This window comes from Argopecten irradians, chromosome 3, assembly GCF_041381155.1.
Source record: "Argopecten irradians isolate NY chromosome 3, Ai_NY, whole genome shotgun sequence".
Classification (NCBI taxonomy): domain Eukaryota; kingdom Metazoa; phylum Mollusca; class Bivalvia; order Pectinida; family Pectinidae; genus Argopecten; species Argopecten irradians.
This window is the reverse complement of record NC_091136.1, coordinates 39,116,004-39,134,966: the sequence shown is the minus strand read 5'-3', so window position 1 is coordinate 39,134,966 and position 18,963 is coordinate 39,116,004. Positions and strand designations below refer to the sequence as shown.

The 18,963-nt window shown below is 34.3% G+C and overlaps 1 protein-coding gene across 1 annotated transcript in view; it reads right to left on the bottom strand.

Moving 5' to 3' along the window:
* Window positions 1–16,262: 16,262 nt before the first annotated feature.
* Window positions 16,263–18,963, bottom strand: part of LOC138318526 (transcriptional repressor protein YY1-like) — a 34,282-nt gene continuing 31,581 nt past the window's right edge. The window contains exons 8-9 of the mRNA XM_069260966.1: window positions 18,882–18,953; window positions 16,263–18,364 (exon numbers count right to left, since the gene is read on the bottom strand). Of these exons, the coding sequence (XP_069117067.1) occupies window positions 18,908–18,953 (46 nt within the window). The 3' untranslated portion in view covers window positions 16,263–18,364; window positions 18,882–18,907. The remainder of the gene's footprint in view (window positions 18,365–18,881; window positions 18,954–18,963) is intronic.

Here is an 18,963-nt window from a genome sequence, read left to right as displayed (position 1 = left end):
AGATCATTGTGATGCATAATAATGCATTTTGAACCATTTCTTATGGTAATTAGTAGCTAGAAATTGAATAAGTAATCAGGGAATCGAATAAGTAATGGGCCCTTAAGGAGTAATTAAAAGGTCAACGAGATCATTGTGATGCATAATATTGCATTTTGAACCATTTCTGATGGTAATTAGTAGCTAGAAATTGAATAAGTAATCAGGGAATCGAATAAGTAATCAGGGAATCGAATAAGTAATGGGCCCGTAATGAGCAATTAAAAGGTCAGCTAGATCATTGTGATGCATAATAATGCATTTTGAACCATTTCTGATGGTAATTGTAGCTAGAAATCGAATAAGTAATCAGGGAATCGAATAAGTAATCAGGGAATCGAATAAGTATTGGGCCCTTAAGGAGTAATTAAAAGGTCAACTAGATCATTGTGATGCATAATAATGCATTTTGAACCATTTCTGATGGTAATTAGTAGCTAGAAATTGAATAAGTAATCAGGGAATCGAATAAGTAATCAGGGAATCGAATAAGTAATGGGCCCTTAAGGAGTAATTAAAAGGTCAACGAGATCATTGTGATGCATAATAATGCATTTTGAACCATTTCTGATGGTAATTAGTAGCTAGAAAGTGAATAAGTAATCAGGGAATCGAATAAGTAATCAGGGAATCGATAATAATCAGGGAATCGAATAAGTAATGGGCCCTTAAGGAGTAATTAAAAGGTCAACGAGATCATTGTGATGCATAATATTGCATTTTGAACCATTTCTGATGGTAATTAGTAGCTAGAAATTGAATAAGTAATCAGGGAATCGAATAAGTAATCAGGGAATCGAATAAGTAATTGGCCCTTATAGAGTAATTAAAATCTCAACTAGATTATTGTGATGCATAATAATGCATTTTGAACCATTTCTGATGGTAATTAGTAGCTAGAAATTGAATAAGTAATCAGGGAATCGAATAAGTAATCAGGGAATCGAATAAGTAATGGGCCCGTAATGAGCAATTAAAAGGTCAGCTAGATCATTGTGATGCATAATAATGCATTTTGAACCATTTCTGATGGTAATTGTAGCTAGAAATCGAATAAGTAATCAGGGAATCGAATAAGTAATCAGGGAATCGAATAAGTAATGGGCCCTTAAGGAGTAATTAAAAGGTCAACTAGATCATTGTGATGCATAATAATGCATTTTGAACCATTTCTGATGGTAATTAGTAGCTAGAAATTGAATAAGTAATCAGGGAATCGAATAAGTAATCAGGGAATCGAATAAGCAATGGGCCCTTACGGAGTAATTAAAAGGTCAACGAGATCATTGTGATGCATAATAATGCATTTTGAACCATTTATGATGGCAATTAGTAGCTAGAAATTGAATAAGTAATCAGGGAATCGAATAAGTAATCAGGGAATCAAATAAGTAATGGGCCCTTAAGGAGTAATTAAAAGGTCAACGAGATCATTGTGATGCATAATAATGCATTTTGAACCATTTCTGATGGTAATTAGTAGCTAGAAATTGAATAAGTAATCAGGGAATCGAATAAGTAATCAGGGAATCGAATAAGTAATGGGCCCTTAAGGAGTAATTAAAAGGTCAACTAGATCATTGTGATGCATAATAATGCATTTTGAACCATTTCTGATGGTAATTAGTAGCTAGAAATTGAATAAGTAATCAGGGAATCGAATAAATAATCAGGGAATCGAATAAGTAATCAGGGAATCGAATAAGTAATCAGGGAATCGAATAAGTAATTGGCCCTTATAGAGTAATTAAAATCTCAACTAGATTATTGTGATGCATAATAATGCATTTTGAACCATTTCTGATGGTTATTAGTAGCTAGAAATTGAATAAGTAATCAGGGAATCGAATAAGTAATCAGGGAATCGAATAAGTAATGGGCCCGTAATGAGCAATTAAAAGGTCAGCTAGATCATTGTGATGCATAATAATGCATTTTGAACCATTTCTGATGGTAATTGTAGCTAGAAATCGAATAAGTAATCAGGGAATCGAATAAGTAATCAGGGAATCGAATAAGTAATGGGCCCTTAAGGAGTAATTAAAAGGTCAACGAGATCATTGTGATGCATAATATTGCATTTTGAACCATTTCTGATGGTAATTAGTAGCTAGAAATTGAATAAGTAATCAGGGAATCGAATAAGTAATCAGGGAATCGAATAAGTAATGGGCCCTTTAGGAGTAATTAAAAGGTCAACGAGATCATTGTGATGCATAATAATGCATTTTGAACCATTTCTGATGGTAATTAGTAGCTAGAAAGTGAATAAGTAATCAGGGAATCGAATAAGTAATCAGGGAATCGAATAAGTAATGGGCCCTTTAGGAGTAATTAAAAGGTCAACGAGATCATTGTGATGCATAATATTGCATTTTGAACCATTTCTGATGGTAATTAGTAGCTAGAAATTGAATAAGTAATCAGGGAATCGAATAAGTAATCAGGGAATCGAATAAGTAATTGGCCCTTATAGAGTAATTAAAATCTCAACTAGATTATTGTGATGCATAATAATGCATTTTGAACCATTTCTGATGGTAATTAGTAGCTAGAAATTGAATAAGTAATCAGGGAATCGAATAAGTAATCAGGGAATCGAATAAGTAATGGGCCCGTAATGAGCAATTAAAAGGTCAGCTAGATCATTGTGATGCATAATAATGCATTTTGAACCATTTCTGATGGTAATTGTAGCTAGAAATCGAATAAGTAATCAGGGAATCGAATAAGTAATCAGGGAATCGAATAAGTAATGGGCCCTTAAGGAGTAATTAAAAGGTCAACTAGATCATTGTGATGCATAATAATGCATTTTGAACCATTTCTGATGGTAATTAGTAGCTAGAAATTGAATAAGTAATCAGGGAATCGAATAAGTAATCAGGGAATCGAATAAGCAATGGGCCCTTAAGGAGTAATTAAAAGGTCAACGAGATCATTGTGATGCATAATAATGCATTTTGAACCATTTCTGATGGTAATTAGTAGCTAGAAAGTGAATAAGTAATCAGGGAATCGAATAAGTAATCAGGGAATCGAATAAGTAATGGGCCCTTTAGGAGTAATTAAAAGGTCAACGAGATCATTGTGATGCATAATATTGCATTTTGAACCATTTCTGATGGTAATTAGTAGCTAGAAATTGAATAAGTAATCAGGGAATCGAATAAGTAATCAGGGAATCGAATAAGTAATTGGCCCTTAATGAGTAATTAAAATCTCAACTAGATCATTGTGATGCATAATAATGCATTTTGAACCATTTCTGATGGTAATTAGTAGCTAGAAATTGAATAAGTAATCAGGGAATTGAATAAATAATCAGGGAATCGAATAAGTAATCAGGGAATCGAATAAGTAATCAGGGAATCGAATAAGTAATTGGCCCTTATAGAGTAATTAAAATCTCAACTAGATTATTGTGATGCATAATAATGCATTTTGAACCATTTCTGATGGTTATTAGTAGCTAGAAATTGAATAAGTAATCAGGGAATCGAATAAGTAATCAGGGAATCGAATAAGTAATGGGCCCGTAATGAGCAATTAAAAGGTCAGCTAGATCATTGTGATGCATAATAATGCATTTTGAACCATTTCTGATGGTAATTGTAGCTAGAAATCGAATAAGTAATCAGGGAATCGAATAAGTAATCAGGGAATCGAATAAGTAATGGGCCCTTAAGGAGTAATTAAAAGGTCAACTAGATCATTGTGATGCATAATAATGCATTTTGAACCATTTCTGATGGTAATTAGTAGCTAGAAATTGAATAAGTAATCAGGGAATCGAATAAGTAATCAGGGAATCGAATAAGTAATGGGCCCTTAAGGAGTAATTAAAAGGTCAACGAGATCATTGTGATGCATAATAATGCATTTTGAACCATTTCTGATGGTAATTAGTAGCTAGAAAGTGAATAAGTAATCAGGGAATCGAATAAGTAATCAGGGAATCGAATAAGTAATGGGCCCTTAAGGAGTAATTAAAAGGTCAACGAGATCATTGTGATGCATAATATTGCATTTTGAACCATTTCTGATGGTAATTAGTAGCTAGAAATTGAATAAGTAATCAGGGAATCGAATAAGTAATCAGGGAATCGAATAAGTAATTGGCCCTTAATGAGTAATTAAAATCTCAACTAGATCATTGTGATGCATAATAATGCATTTTGAACCATTTCTGATGGTAATTAGTAGCTAGAAATTGAATAAGTAATCAGGGAATTGAATAAATAATCAGGGAATCGAATAAGTAATCAGGGAATCGAATAAGTAATGGGCCCTTAATGAGCAATTAAAAGGTCAACTAGATCATTGTGATGCATAATAATGCATTTTGAACCATTTCTGATGGTAATTAGTAGCTAGAAATCGAATAAGTAATCAGGGAATCGAATAAGTAATCAGGGAATCGAATAAGTAATGGAATAAGGAACTGGGAACTAGGAATCAACTTCACGGAGGTGTCTTCTCTCCTGTTTTTGACAGTAGATCCACAGCTGATTTCTTGTCATTCTCCATTACTTCCAATGTTGGATATAGCTTTTACGTTGAACATGCAGGAAACAGGAACATCCAATTCTACATTCTATGATATTGATGTCTTTCAAATCCTTCCTAACAGTGTAACTCCTATGAAAAACACATTTCACCTTATGATGTCCGAGAACGCAATCCGCTTTATTTCTTCTCAGGTGTATGTATAAAAAAAATTTCAGATCATACAGACATCTGTCATCGCTCTTTACCTTTAACAAATGTGATGAAAGTATTTTCTGTAAGTGGCTAAGATTTCTTTGTTGTTTTTTTTCCCTTTTTTTCAAGATGTCTGCCAATTTACTTAGCATCTTCTCAGGGCGATAGCTATACTTTCTTTAAGGAGCTGTGGTTGTAGAACGCGCAAGAGTTCCTGGTTGCACAATCATTAGCCTGCAGGTATCGCTCCCACCTTTTGTCATATATCGACGTCACCAGAACTAAAAACCAAGGTTCCATATGACCAATATCTGACTGAGTTAGTTTTCTGTCTATGTGGATTCAAATCTTGTCAATCATCTACACAATTTGCACTTAGTTTTAATGACCAGATATTCTTTCTCTTTGAAGGCTTATTGTTCTCTATACCAGATTATCTCCTAAGTCAGCAGTCAGCAATGTGATTGGGCGGCAAAACCTTGCTATGAAGACCTTTCTTAAGTGGAGTCTCCTGATGTTGTTGGAGTCGTTCAGAATTGCATCAAAACAATTTTTCTGACATATTATCTGATATTAACAATAGAGGGAATGTCTCCCCCCTAAATCCACACTTTCCAGTTGACGCGGTTGGCGGCCGAGCATGAACATGGTTATGCAATATAAGTGCGGCCATCTCATCCATGAAGCCTCCTTTGGAAGACGAAACCCAAATGTAGCACATCTTTTTGCATGTCTGGTACTAAGGTAAATTTCCATCACGCAAAGTATTTCGGATGCCTGCCGAAGTTCTTTCGTTTAGATATTTTTTGATACTCCCTTGCTGTGGTGAGAGACAGTGATGTGATATCATCCATATGCATTAAATAGTTGCAGTCATAATAAACCATTTCAAGCCTTGACTGCATTCATGCTTTATCCAAAATATATTCGTTAGCCGTCATTATTCTTATTCATCTGGCAAATACGAACTTCCATTCCGATATCCTATCTCTCTTCCAAATGACATTAATGAGTTTCTATAGTATCTTTTATAAGGTTTTGGTACATCTTGCATTTGTAGATAGTGTAAGGTATACCAATAGGACATTGTGCTGATGTAGTGAAGATCTCCATCAGGATAGGCTTTTTCCAATGACATGATATAGCTCTTGTATGAGTGTTCTTTCCAGAATGACAAATATTGCTATCGTGTAAAATTTGATTCTAGAACTATATTTATTTTTTTGGCATGAAAATGGGTGTGAGGCATGTTTTCCAAGCTGCTGTACTCTGAAAGAGTTAAAGGTCCGCTACCTGTTCTAAATGATGAAATGATTTAACAATTTCTAATGACCGTGGTGAAAGTTAATCACGGTGTGCTTATAAGGACGACGTCGGGGATTAAAAGCGACCCGCTTTATGGAAATTGAATTGCATTTATTTATCTAATTCTGATTGGATCAGAGATTTAAATGGTATGTTGGTCTAACTTATTTTATAGTATGTTCTTACTCAAAGTTTTTTACATTAGGTTTTCCGACATTTATCGCCGGCATATTTGGTGTAATTTAAGTCACTTTTATTTTATAACTGCCGTCACATCGTGTATTACAGATTGGAAGGCCATTTTCGGCAAATTCAAAATAAGTATCGACAATTATTTTGTATCAAAACGCTTACAAAATATAAAACACATCTCTGAGTTGTTTGAATTGTCTTTTTGATTTACCTAAAGTAAGATAGCTCCACTGTGTTGCATTATTATTTTTATATATCAGAGATATTGGTTACTAATGTTTGAATATTGGCGGCCACTTTGAAAAATACTAAAAATGGCCGGCTTTTTTCATGAAGTTGAAAACACTACTAAAATGTTCCTAAGTCATAATAATATTACGTATCAATAATATGGGTGTAGACGTTTAAGAGTGTTAACTTGATTTTAACAGATGAATAGGAAAACAACTTGAATTTATACGGCAATGTTGGATTTCAAAATGGCGGTCATTTTTGAAATTAAACTTATAATCAAATTACTTTATTTGCAAGTATTTATTTGCTTAAAGTAAGCTTTGCCAATTAGATTATTTTATACAGATATAGCTCGCAAAGTTGGCGGCCATCTTGAAATAAATCAAAGTACTGAAAGTACTAAATGGCTCGGTCTCGATGATAGGAGGAATATATTTCTAAGGTCAATACTACTGTAGTTTTGTACAATAAGAAATAAATTTGGCTGGTGTTCCTTCCAGTTTGGACTTTTGAGGATTCCTTGGACACCAAGGTGTAAAATAAGAGACACATACTAAAATCTTGGAAGCCCATTCTAATATTTCCTATGATGTTATATGTTAAATGATTTTATAACACCTTTAGCATTTTCTTTGTTAATTTGATGTTAATGAAAATATCCATTCTTAATGACTATTGTCATCAAATTCCTGGGACCACAGTATCAGTTAACAAGTATTGTTTTGCAGCAGAGAAAGACAAGAGGCATACTTTTCTATGCCAAAATGTCTTAAATATAGAATATGTCTGTCCTCTAGAAGGACTTATCATATCACCATGTGATTTTTGAATACATTGGGTCAATTGGTCTACTTTTAACAAGTTTTGTAATTATTCTTTTGTAAAACAGCAAGTTGATTGATATACATTGTATCCGAACTTCAATTCAAACCGGATAACTTGTTAGCTCACCATAGACCATGAAATTGTTTGTACACTTTCTTAACTTCAGATTGTTTTAACAAAATTTACAAGATGGAATTTTCTACAGTTTGTATTTTTCTTATCCCCTCATACCTCTGATGAGTTTAATAAATCTGTTCCGTCATTACATGTTATATACAATTTTTTCAGTTTAAACATGCACTGGAAGAGATACATTCGTCTTTAATGTCTGATTATATTGCTAAACACCGACTTTAATTGTAATGGTTCAGCTGGTTTTTTCCCTTTTCTTTAAAACCGCTACATTTACCATTATTTACATGTTCCTAGGTATATCGGATATACCAATATTTTTACATCTATATTTTGTATTACATTACTGTCAATTGGTGTTTTTGTACGATATTTACGTCTTGAGAATTATCCTCACTTTTTTATCTTTCTGGATAATTCTGATTTAAGTTAATATTTTCCCGTGTTATCCATAGTATTGTTAAAATTCATGTAACATTTGTTGTAGACCATCAGATATTTCTGATATCATAACAGTATACATTCCAATATCATATACCGTAAAAACTGGTAAAATTTGCGCAGGTACGTTTCAGGGCTGAAAATGCTTAAAAAATTTACTATCAGTATATTTTGCGCATCAAAAAAATGGGGAAAAACAATGTCCAAGGAGTCCCAAAAACCGATGTATGAAGGTGACAATTTCAATGCAAAATATTCCCCATAAATGCTTGACAACTTGCACAAAAGGTATTGTATTTAGAAGAAATAAACATATGAAAACCGCATTGTGTTTGTTTTCTTTTATTGGCCACTGTAACCTGAAACTGAAATATCTATGCAGATGTCCAAAACATTCGGCGGTCTGGTCCGCCGTTACTCCGTGCACATGTCAATGTTTTGAGATATTAACACATGAATTTCTAATCAGGGAATATTTTGAAAAGGGTAGTAATTATATATACTTAAACTTTGGCACAATATAAGTAATTAGTGTGTTTGAGATCATTAACAATCAACAGCAATCAGCTCAGCGGATACGTTGTTTAGCTGTTGCAACACAATCACAGTGTGCATATATTTGATGAAGATTTTGTTTAAGACAAATTATTCTTTTCCACCAGGTAAGATTCTAAGTCATAAAGGTAGGATTGAAAATAGGAAGGGAGATATAAAATTACCAGATAAATATTTGTAGCGGGATCAGGACTGGGTTGATTACTCGGTGATTACAGGTAGCTCAGTCGGAAGAGCTACATTTTCTTCTCTCCTGTTACAGAATTGGCACCCAACTAAATAACCAACGGTTGTGGTGTTTGAAAGGGTTTCGTATGTATTCAAAAAAGGAGGGAGGAGTGTAGCGGGACTGGACTGGGTCGATTATCGATGACCAGGTAGTTCAGTCGGTAGAGCACTCAGCTAGTGTTCGGAGAGTCCCGGGATCGAATCCCGGTCTTGCCGCTACATTTTCTGCTCTCCTGTTACATATGGTACCATACTATGCATTTAGATATTCAAGGTAAATCAACAATGTTTGCTGATCTTGCAGAATTGCCTTACAGAGTTATAATGAATGCAGTAAATGTATGTCTCATTGGTGTGACTGATTTAAAGGCAGTTCATGTGGTGACCGAAAAAAAGGTAAAATCAATACTTTCATAGTGATCAGGGAACCTCGATAGTCAAGGCGGGGGAAAAAATAAGACGACCTGTGTTATACAAATTAATGTTTAATTGATTTTTCATTAAATTGTCTCGAAGGTGATGATTAGTGTGTTATGAACGATAAGCTTAATATGTTTTTGACAAAAAATATAAACAGCTAATGTCATATTGTGTTTTAAATTTAAATAATCTTCTATTTATTCATTTCATTTCAAGCATGTACATGTCAATAATATAAACAAATATCAGGTATATACTTAAATCATATTACAGTTAAATTCACAATAAGGAATTTAAAGATGATGATAGTAATTATTTTCGGATTGAAAATGATTACGATATTAAGCTTCCACAGTTGAAAATTACTTCTTTTTGTTCACACAATTCTTCTCCTAGACTGTTTCCAGTTGAAATGATACATGCATGCTGACATTCTGTAAAACATAAGGAAACAATAAATGTATTAACAGAGTAATTACTGAAAAGGCTTATATCATATAATTAAACATTTTAATCATAAATAGCAATACCAGCATAGAAGAAATATATTATTGAAGATTAATTCCCGCTGTTCTTCAGTCCTCCTGTTCTTACATGTAAGAGTTTTGTCCTTCATAAATTGATTGTAATATATCAGTTGTTATATAATGTGCACAAAGAAGTATAAATATACACACGTATGCATGGGTACAGTGGTAAATTAATAAGTTATACAGAAAATGATGGTGCTGATCATGAAAAGCGTAGTCTATTTTGTTGAGTAAAAAGTTAAAAAAAACTAACATTGTTCACACCCTAAGATGTAACCGCACTAAAAGCAGTGATCATGTGGGCTTTTGTGCGATTGTATTTGTAAGACTGTGCCAGATGGTAGAGATTAGTTCCGCTCGAGTGATCACACAATGCAAGTGAGAGTCGGGATATGTTTATGTAAGTTTTAAGTGCTAATCTCTGATGCTTGTTGGTAAAATATAACTCAGGATAATTGCTAAACAATTAACAGTTTTCTCTACATTTGTTACAGATTGAAACAGCTTTTTAAGTGCCGTTTTACGGAAGAATTATGAAAAAGAAATCGGCATTTTCGTCGATCTAGTAGTCCAAAAAATATCACTTCGAGTTATATGAACATTCCATATATGATTTATGTCATTCGGCCAAAAATTTACTTCGTATTACCTAGTTTAATGAAAATGCTGTATGTATATGATCAGAACGTCAAGCTCCTGTGGTGAAAATAACTAAAATGTTTTAAAAGTATTTAAAAGTATGGTTTAGTGGTAATCTCTGAACGTGCTTTAGTATATAGATATAATCTGATATTTATACATGTGCTTATGAAATTATCGATAATTATGGATGTGGTAAATATTCATACCTTATTAACTGCCGTTAGTTTTAAGATTGATCAGTAGACCAAGTTTGTCCAAAATTTTGTTAGAGTTGTCTTTCTTCCATTGTAGTTTTACGTCCATGTGCCATAACACAGCCGTGATAAATGCATCTCCATTTCGCCATGAAATGTATTTGCTCCGAGACAAATTTGATTCAAATTACAAAATTCATTATGGTATCAATTTTGAAGTTCGAGGTGAAATATTGATTTAATTTTTTTCCGTTGCGGGATAAATGTCACTAAGAGGGAGTAAACGTCTGGGGGGAACCAGGTGTGGAGCGAAGCATTTTTGGGACGAAACGTCTTCATTCATTGTAAACGACGAAATGTCTAGATACTTTGTAAACAATTCAGGTGAAAATTTTCAAACAGAAGATCTTTTGGATAGTGTATATAGTAAGGATATGAAAGCCGTAATATACTATTCCTATTTCAACGTTAAAGATACGCTTATTTCAGTAACTTTCATATTCAAAATTTGCTATTTAAAATTCCCGGTAAAATCAAAGTTGTTGAATACACTGCCGCTAGGAGCGCTAGTATCTGCGAGCAATTTCTAAGCCAATCATATTGAGGAAATTGACTGTAAGAGAATTTTGCAACCACGATCACAATGGCGAGGTGACCCTCGCCAAAAATGGCGGTCCTTCTCCATGAAGTTTAACGCTACCAGAATGTTCCTCAACATCAATAATATGGGTGTACACGTTTAAAGTTTGGGTCTAGCTGGTATAGAACGTAAGATATGGGTCGCAGAAGGTGGTTTTTGGCGGCCATTTTGAAAACCAATATGGCGGCCGTCAGGGGCCGTGAATTTTTGGGGTCCATTTTTTTCCTGAAACCTTATGTCCTAAAGAGGTCATTTGCAAAGTTTCGTGCTTTTTTTCAAAATTGAACGATTTTCATGCTTAGCCGCTCCACTAAATGACATCCATTTTCCTTTAGACAGTTGGCGTGTGTTAAGAATCCCATTGTTATTGCAGGTAGACTAGTACCATTTACTGACAGTACCACTGGCATTGCCCTCAACAACGGAAGGCCAATGTTAAATCTGACTACAAAAACTGAGCAACTGGTCATGGAGTAGAACGAATATACGTAACCGGCCTGTCTTTTGAGCTACAATATTGCAGCTATTCATGGAGCAGCTGTGGGCGGAAGGCATCATACAAAAAGGCATAAAGGCGGATCGAAATTGGAGACAACAAACCAAAACGGAGTGCCAAAATCCATCTGCCTCCATTCTGCCGTGTATACCGCAATCTTCGCCGGTCGCTAAACCACGACCTGCTTTACTACAACAAATATCTAAAGTTAAACGGTTAATTTATGATTTGAAGTTAAAAGCCAAGTTTATAAATACAATTCAAAACATTTTGATTTACTTCACTTTTTGGGACTCTTTTATTTCTTCATCACATTGTATCCCAAATGCAATTACACTGTAGCATTTTTCTCAATCGCATTTTTTCTCTGGTCCACACTGGTAAGTCAAAGACCCTATATAGACTAATAGCTAGAGAAATGTTTGGAACTCCTACGTGATGCAACTTAATTTAGTTCAAAGTCAACACTACAAAAATAACCAGAAGATATCTCATCACATCAGCCATAGCCTTGATTTAAAGTCCAATCATGTGCTTGTAATAAATTCTCGAAAAAAGTACTAAATTTCGCCAAATGATAGCGTTGATATCCTTATGGCGAGATTTCTTAATTAAAAATGTCGTAGTTAGTCAGGATTGTAGCAATGATGGGGGATTCACATATAAGAACCGTTAATATAACCTTTGACCCAAGGTAAGTTTGTCATGTTTGATAGAGTCATCTTATTATCGTCGTTTCCATAAATGAGTCTCTTTAAATATTAATTAAAATCCTACTTAAACCTTTAAATCCTTTAAAGACTTTTGTCAGATACTGTTCATATGAAAATAACCATAGAAAGTCAATTACTTGGGAATAAGTAAGTATAAAGCGAATAAACAGTTTTGCACGAGACCATACTTAGTAAAACTTCGCTCTTTTGTAGTTTTGGCGTGCAAGTGCATGTTTAAAGTCGTAGAATGAACAGTTCTACTGAAGTATTGTGTTTTTATTTTGGAAAGAAGAGTCAGTTTTATAAGGATGAACATTGTAATTGTAAAACATTGCATAAATTGAAACATGTTATAAATTTCTCCGTGGTGTCGCTGAGATTTACCTGGTAAACATCCGGGTACGTACAGGCACATAGGCTATTTTCAGACATACACATTTACGTGTTCTATTTATATATGTCTTTAATATGCATTTTTGTCGAAACTGTATATATTTTTAACAAAATTAGGTAAAGATACATTCAATCGGATCATCGATGTTTAGCATGTAGAGCATTCATAAAAATACAATATAATGGGACTTTAAAGTTAAAGATGTAAAACTTCAATATGATACCAAGAAGTCATACTGAATTAGTAAACCGACCTACGACTCTAGACTCTCCCGAGTATCACCCATCCCCCGACTTTCTAGACTCCTGAATATCACCCGTCCACGGCTCTCTAGACTCTACCTAGTATCTCCCGAATATCAATATCACCCGTCCACGGCTCTCTAGACTCTACCTAGTATCTCCCGAATATCAATATCACCCGTCCACGGCTCTCTAGACTCTACCTAGTATCTCCCGAATATCAATATCACCCGTCCCAAGACTCTGGTAGCAGAGTAAAGTAGCTTTTAAACCTTAAATAACACCTATACAAAAGTATATATATATTCAATCTACACAACATTTGCAATTGTTATGCAATGTTCATTTTTGAACAGGTCTGATTTTTGAGATTTTGTGGTCTTGTAAAAATCATGGTAACCAAATTTGTTTTTCTTGATAGGATTTTTTACCCAAAATTACACCCCGAGTATATTCCGCGACTCCCCCGAGTAAACCCTGATATTTAAGGTTTTTTTTTTTCTTCAAATCTCGTAATGTTCGATCACATGACTGTTAAATACGATGACTAGTCCCTCCACAAAATACGAAAAAAGTATGATAAAATCCATTTTCATTGAAATAATCCCCTGTGCTGTACACGGGTGTGAGGGTGTAATATGGGGATAGAATGGTGAGGTGGGAAGTTGACGGGCGAAATGGAGATAGAATGGTGGGGTGGGAAGTTGAAGTGCTAGATCGGGATAGGGGCGAGATCGGGATAGAATGGTGAGATATAAAGTTGAGGGGCGAGATCGGGATGGAATGGTGAGATATAAAGTTGAGGGGCGAGATCGGGATGGAATGGTGAGATATAAAGTTGAGGGGCGAGATCGGGATGGAATGGTAAGATTGGGATATCATGGTGAGATGGAAAGTTGAGGGGTGAAATGGGGATGGAATGGTGAGATAGAAAGTTGAGGAGCGAGATGGGGATAGAATAGTGAGATACAAAGTTGAGGGGCGATATGGTCAATTGTATATTTAGTTTGCAAATAAAATTTTGACACATTTATTTGCTGAGACTCCCTTTATTTCTTTAAATGTCACTGTACCTCTTAACCTCCATGTAGATCGCTTTCAAATTATACACATTTAATTAACATTTCAATTGAAAACCACCCTTATAAATATTTTAGATGTTGGAAAGGTTTGTCAAAGACTGAGGCCATTACATATATATGCTTCTTTTCGACAATCGATGGCCGCCAACTTCGGATGAGTTGAATACCATGTATTCCTCGAACTATTGATCTGGTCCATTGCAGTTCGAGTTAAAGGGGTTCTACTGTATTAAAAAAATCACATCATGATTTTGTATTCACCATGTTATTAGTGGATTCTAATCACTAAGAAATTGCAATTACAGTGTATCATCTGTCTCCGTCGTAAAGCAAAGATTATCACGATGGTAAGTAATAGACCGACTAGGCCATACATATAAAGATGTGGAACTCCTCTATGATGTAGAATTGGGCAATTTACATGTAGCTGAAAGTAAATGCTATAAAATAAGATATTTGAACTGAAAAGTAAAGATATTAAAATTTTAGACTCTCCCGACGATTACCCATTCCATAACGTAGACTCCCGAGTGTCACCCGTCTCACGACTTCGTAGACTCCCGATTGTCATCCGTCTTCACACTTTGTAGACCCCCCCCGAGTGTCATCCGTCTCACCACTTTGTAGACTATCGAGTGTCACCCGTCACACGACTTCGTAGACTCGACCCCCGAGTATTACCCGTCTCACGACTTCTTACACTCCCGATTGTCATCCGTCTTAACACTTTGTTGACTCCTGAGTATCACTCATCTCACGACTTTGTAGACTCCCGAGTGTCACTACTTCGTAGACTCGACTCCCGAGTATTACCTGTCTCACACAACTTTGTAGACTCTCGAGTTTCATCCGTCTTAAAACTTGTAGACTCTCGAGTGTCATCCGTCTTACGACTTTGTACACTCCCAAGTGTCATTCGTCTTACGAATGCAGACTCCTGAGTATCACTCATTTCACGACTTTGTATCCTAGACTCGAATATATATATAACCATAACTGCGATGAGGTAGCTCTGAACGACGGACGGACTTCTGACGGATGGTCGTCATCAGAGTGGAGGAAGGGTATAATTATTCTTTCTATATATAAATCGTCCCACGACTCAAAGTATATACCTAATTTCCTGCCATTTTTAAAATCATATGCACATTTTGAATGGTTGGTGACAAAATAACATCATATCCTCCGCAATAATTTTTTTCTTTCTTTCGGGATTTCAAGGCAACTCCTACTTAAACATTAAGATAACGATAGTTTGCTGATCGTTTTAGCATATCACCTGTTTGTATATATTCGATGGACATTAATTTTGAAACAAGATACACGAGATAAGGTATGAAAAACGCTTAACTTTTTTCCGTCAGACTGCAACCTAGAGCTCGGGATCGAGGACTCCGCCTATCTTTTGTATAGAAGCAATTTGAGTATTGTTTTCAAAGGTAGGATGATTCCTTGTGCTTTTCTGACTTCATAACATTTTTATCCCTTTAGACTGTCACCTTTTATTTGAAAACATTTCGCCTTATTCGTTCAGAAAACATCTTATTCCTACATTCGCTTATCACCTCGTTTGACCATCAATTCAATCCTATGTATACATTCACCTTATTCCTTCGACTTTCTTATTCACCTGTCACCGACAATCATCGCCTTCCGGCCACCGGTTTATTCATTCAGACCTCCCTATTCTTGTAGATATTCACGATTTTCAATGGATTCTCGGTCTATTATTTCTAAGATTCATGGCATTCCTAATTATATTACTTCGTGGAGTCATCCATCACTTCCTTCTCGATATCCACTAACATTTTAAACATCCACCTTCAAACCACAACGGTGAACTAATTTCATTCACACCAAAAACCTATTTTTTAGTCCCCCAGAACTTCACCGTATTGTTCTAAAAGACCCATGGAATATTGTCGTGGTCATTCACATTGAAATTAAGCCCAATAACCTTCATTTAAATCATCCTTCACTCCATTACGCCACTAGCAAATATGGTCTTGTGACAATAATGTTCCCATTACAAATATGGACTCAAAGTAGTAAGATATTTGCATATTAAGACCAGTTATACTTATATAGGTCAAGATCATGGATTTGAACAAGCTTGAGTCACTCAATGCAGTATCCCAAAGATCCAATATCACATATCTTTTTTGTACTAGATTTCAATTTGTTTCAAACAAAAAAACGAATGACAAAATGTGATAACAGATCATAAATACATTTGTACACATAAAAATATGTATTTGATTGTTTGTAAGTGTTTATTTACATACTTACAATATAATACTATGAATTGTGAAGACGATGATTTTTTGTAAGTGTCAGACAAAAGCTGAATGGGGTCCAAACCTAATAGATAAAACAAGGACCTCTCACGACCTCTATACCGTTATTTCATCAAGATGTATGTGCAGTTGGTATAATTATTTCATTATTTGATACTTTAAAGATAAAAAACCTGGTAAATATATCAGCATTGTTAATCGATTTGTCTATCACTATATCAAAACTTCACTCAGTCATTGGAATGTGGCATGACTAATCAACAAATCCAGCAAAAATCTACAATCAAATAGTAGTTTAGAAATTAATTAAGAGATCAACTCTTTTTCACCCTTCTACTTCTAGAATATATTTGCCAGTCACTTGATTTGTAGTTTTTCTGCTTCATGAAGGTTATTTTACCTCTTCCATCTAGAAGCTGGAAGATCTTTCTTCAAGGCTTCCCTTTGATGAAGAACAAAACAATATAAACTTGCCAAGTGATTGTTTTATCTTTAAGATTTAAATCAGATCTAATGGTATATATACACTTGTAGATTTCAAACCTAGATTAAGCAAAAATTTAAACCAAATTTTTGACAAGTATCTATTCACCAGACCTCCATCTTTATCATCATTAAAAAGTAATGTGAAATAGCAAAAGGTCCTTGCTTCATCTATTTCAGGAATTAAGAAATGACAAACATTTCAATAACATCTTAGCTACTTCTCTAATCAGTAGATCAAGAAGTGAATTGCATATGTAATATTTATGACCAGGGCTGTAGAAGGTTTACATCAATCAAATGATCTTAGTTTTGATATGTGCATGGATTCTTCTTTTTTATTTTATTTATATTTTTGTTATGAACAAAAGGCAGCAATCTGGATCATGATAAAATGAAAAAGTATGTATCAAATAAATAAACTTTCAGTTTAATTTCTTTCTTGATAAAGAAATAAAACAAACACCTTTTAAGCTGTAGACATTCTATGAAGACGAGGAAGAAAAAATGTTCTTATAATATCAAATGTACATGCCTTTTTTATGTGCTCAATATTTCCTGCAATTTTAAAATTATGAATGTCAATTAAAATGTGTTCTTTCGGATACTAGTCATCTGAATGCGTTTTTTTTTTTGAAAGAACCCCGATAAATTGTTTATATTTTTACCCAGGAAGTGCCTTTATAAATTAGATATATACCCTGGTACAAAATAATTTCCAGATGACATTTTTCTGTGACAAACAATCTTTCCTGTTCGAATCTTTCACAACAAGGAAATTTAGGGGTTTTATCCTATATTTAATCAGTTGATATATTCAAAGCACTAGACAGAGGAAAGTAAAATATTAGAACAGGTCTACACAGCTTTCAAATCATAATCCATTGCATATCATCGTTACAGAAACAGTTTGAATCCTAATTAAAAAATATCACAAACACATTCTTGTTCTCGTGTAATCAATAGATAGTTATTAAAAATGAAAGTAACTTTTCTTCAAAATAAATAAAATTTGCTTCCCTACTCATAGTGCAAGATTGTTTTTTGCTCACCACATTTCTAGTAATGCACTATATACCTGTACTCACTGTTATGTACAAGTGGCATGATTTCACACATCTCTCTCTCTAACACCTCTTTTTCTACAGTACTCATTCATTCATAATTCAATCTTTCTAAGTAAACATGGTGAAAATATTTAAATGACAAAATTGACTGAAATCTTTGATGCAAGCGAAATCACATTCAAAGATATGTATATATGATATATACATACGTGTACCGTTTTCCTCCAAATGTCTATAAATAATTGCTATTTAAATCGACTTCTTTTTCGAAAATTGTTTGTTTTTGCTGCAAAAATATGACTTGACCAGACATATTGCAGGTATGTGACCATGATAGTTAGAATGAAGTTTGTCTATAGCCACACATAAGGGGGATAACTCCTTTCTGTCAGCCCACTGGAAGTCGAAGGAATACATCTCTTTAGCAAAAAGTTCCTCAGAACGTGATGGCTGGACTGATGGGAGGAACATTTGATTCCTATAAAATCCATTGGGGTCGATAAGGTGCTCTGCAAAAAAGCGAAATATGTTTCTATAATATACATGAAAGACTTTTATTTTCTGCTATAAAAAATGTCTAGGAAATTTGTTTGTGTGAACAAAATAAGCATTTTTCCTTTAACAGTATGTAGTGGTGCATAAAGATTCCCGACAATTGGAATATCAAGGAATTGGACAGCACTAAGACCCCATTTGATGGATGCTATGTATGTATGATATACAGTTTTTTCAAGCCTCATACTATTATTAAAGATGCTTATTTGCTTCCTATTTAAATACTGATCTGTCTCACAACATTTAACAGAAGAAAATCTTTTTTTTTTTTTTTTTTTTTTTTGGGGGGGGGGGGGGGGAAATTTTATATTTCTGTGATAGCTAAATGAATATGCGAGGGTTTAAATCTATTAATTTCTTTAATCTTTATCTCTGAAATATGGTGGACTAATTCCGATTCTCAAACGAGAACATTTCAACATATTTCAGGGGTGACAGAGTTTATACACATGTCAGCACAGATAAACCTACCTTTTCCTTTATGTCTGTTCCTAATGTCATTTCACTGCCTCCTCAAACGTGTATCCAATAAGCATTGTTTCCCTGCGGAAAA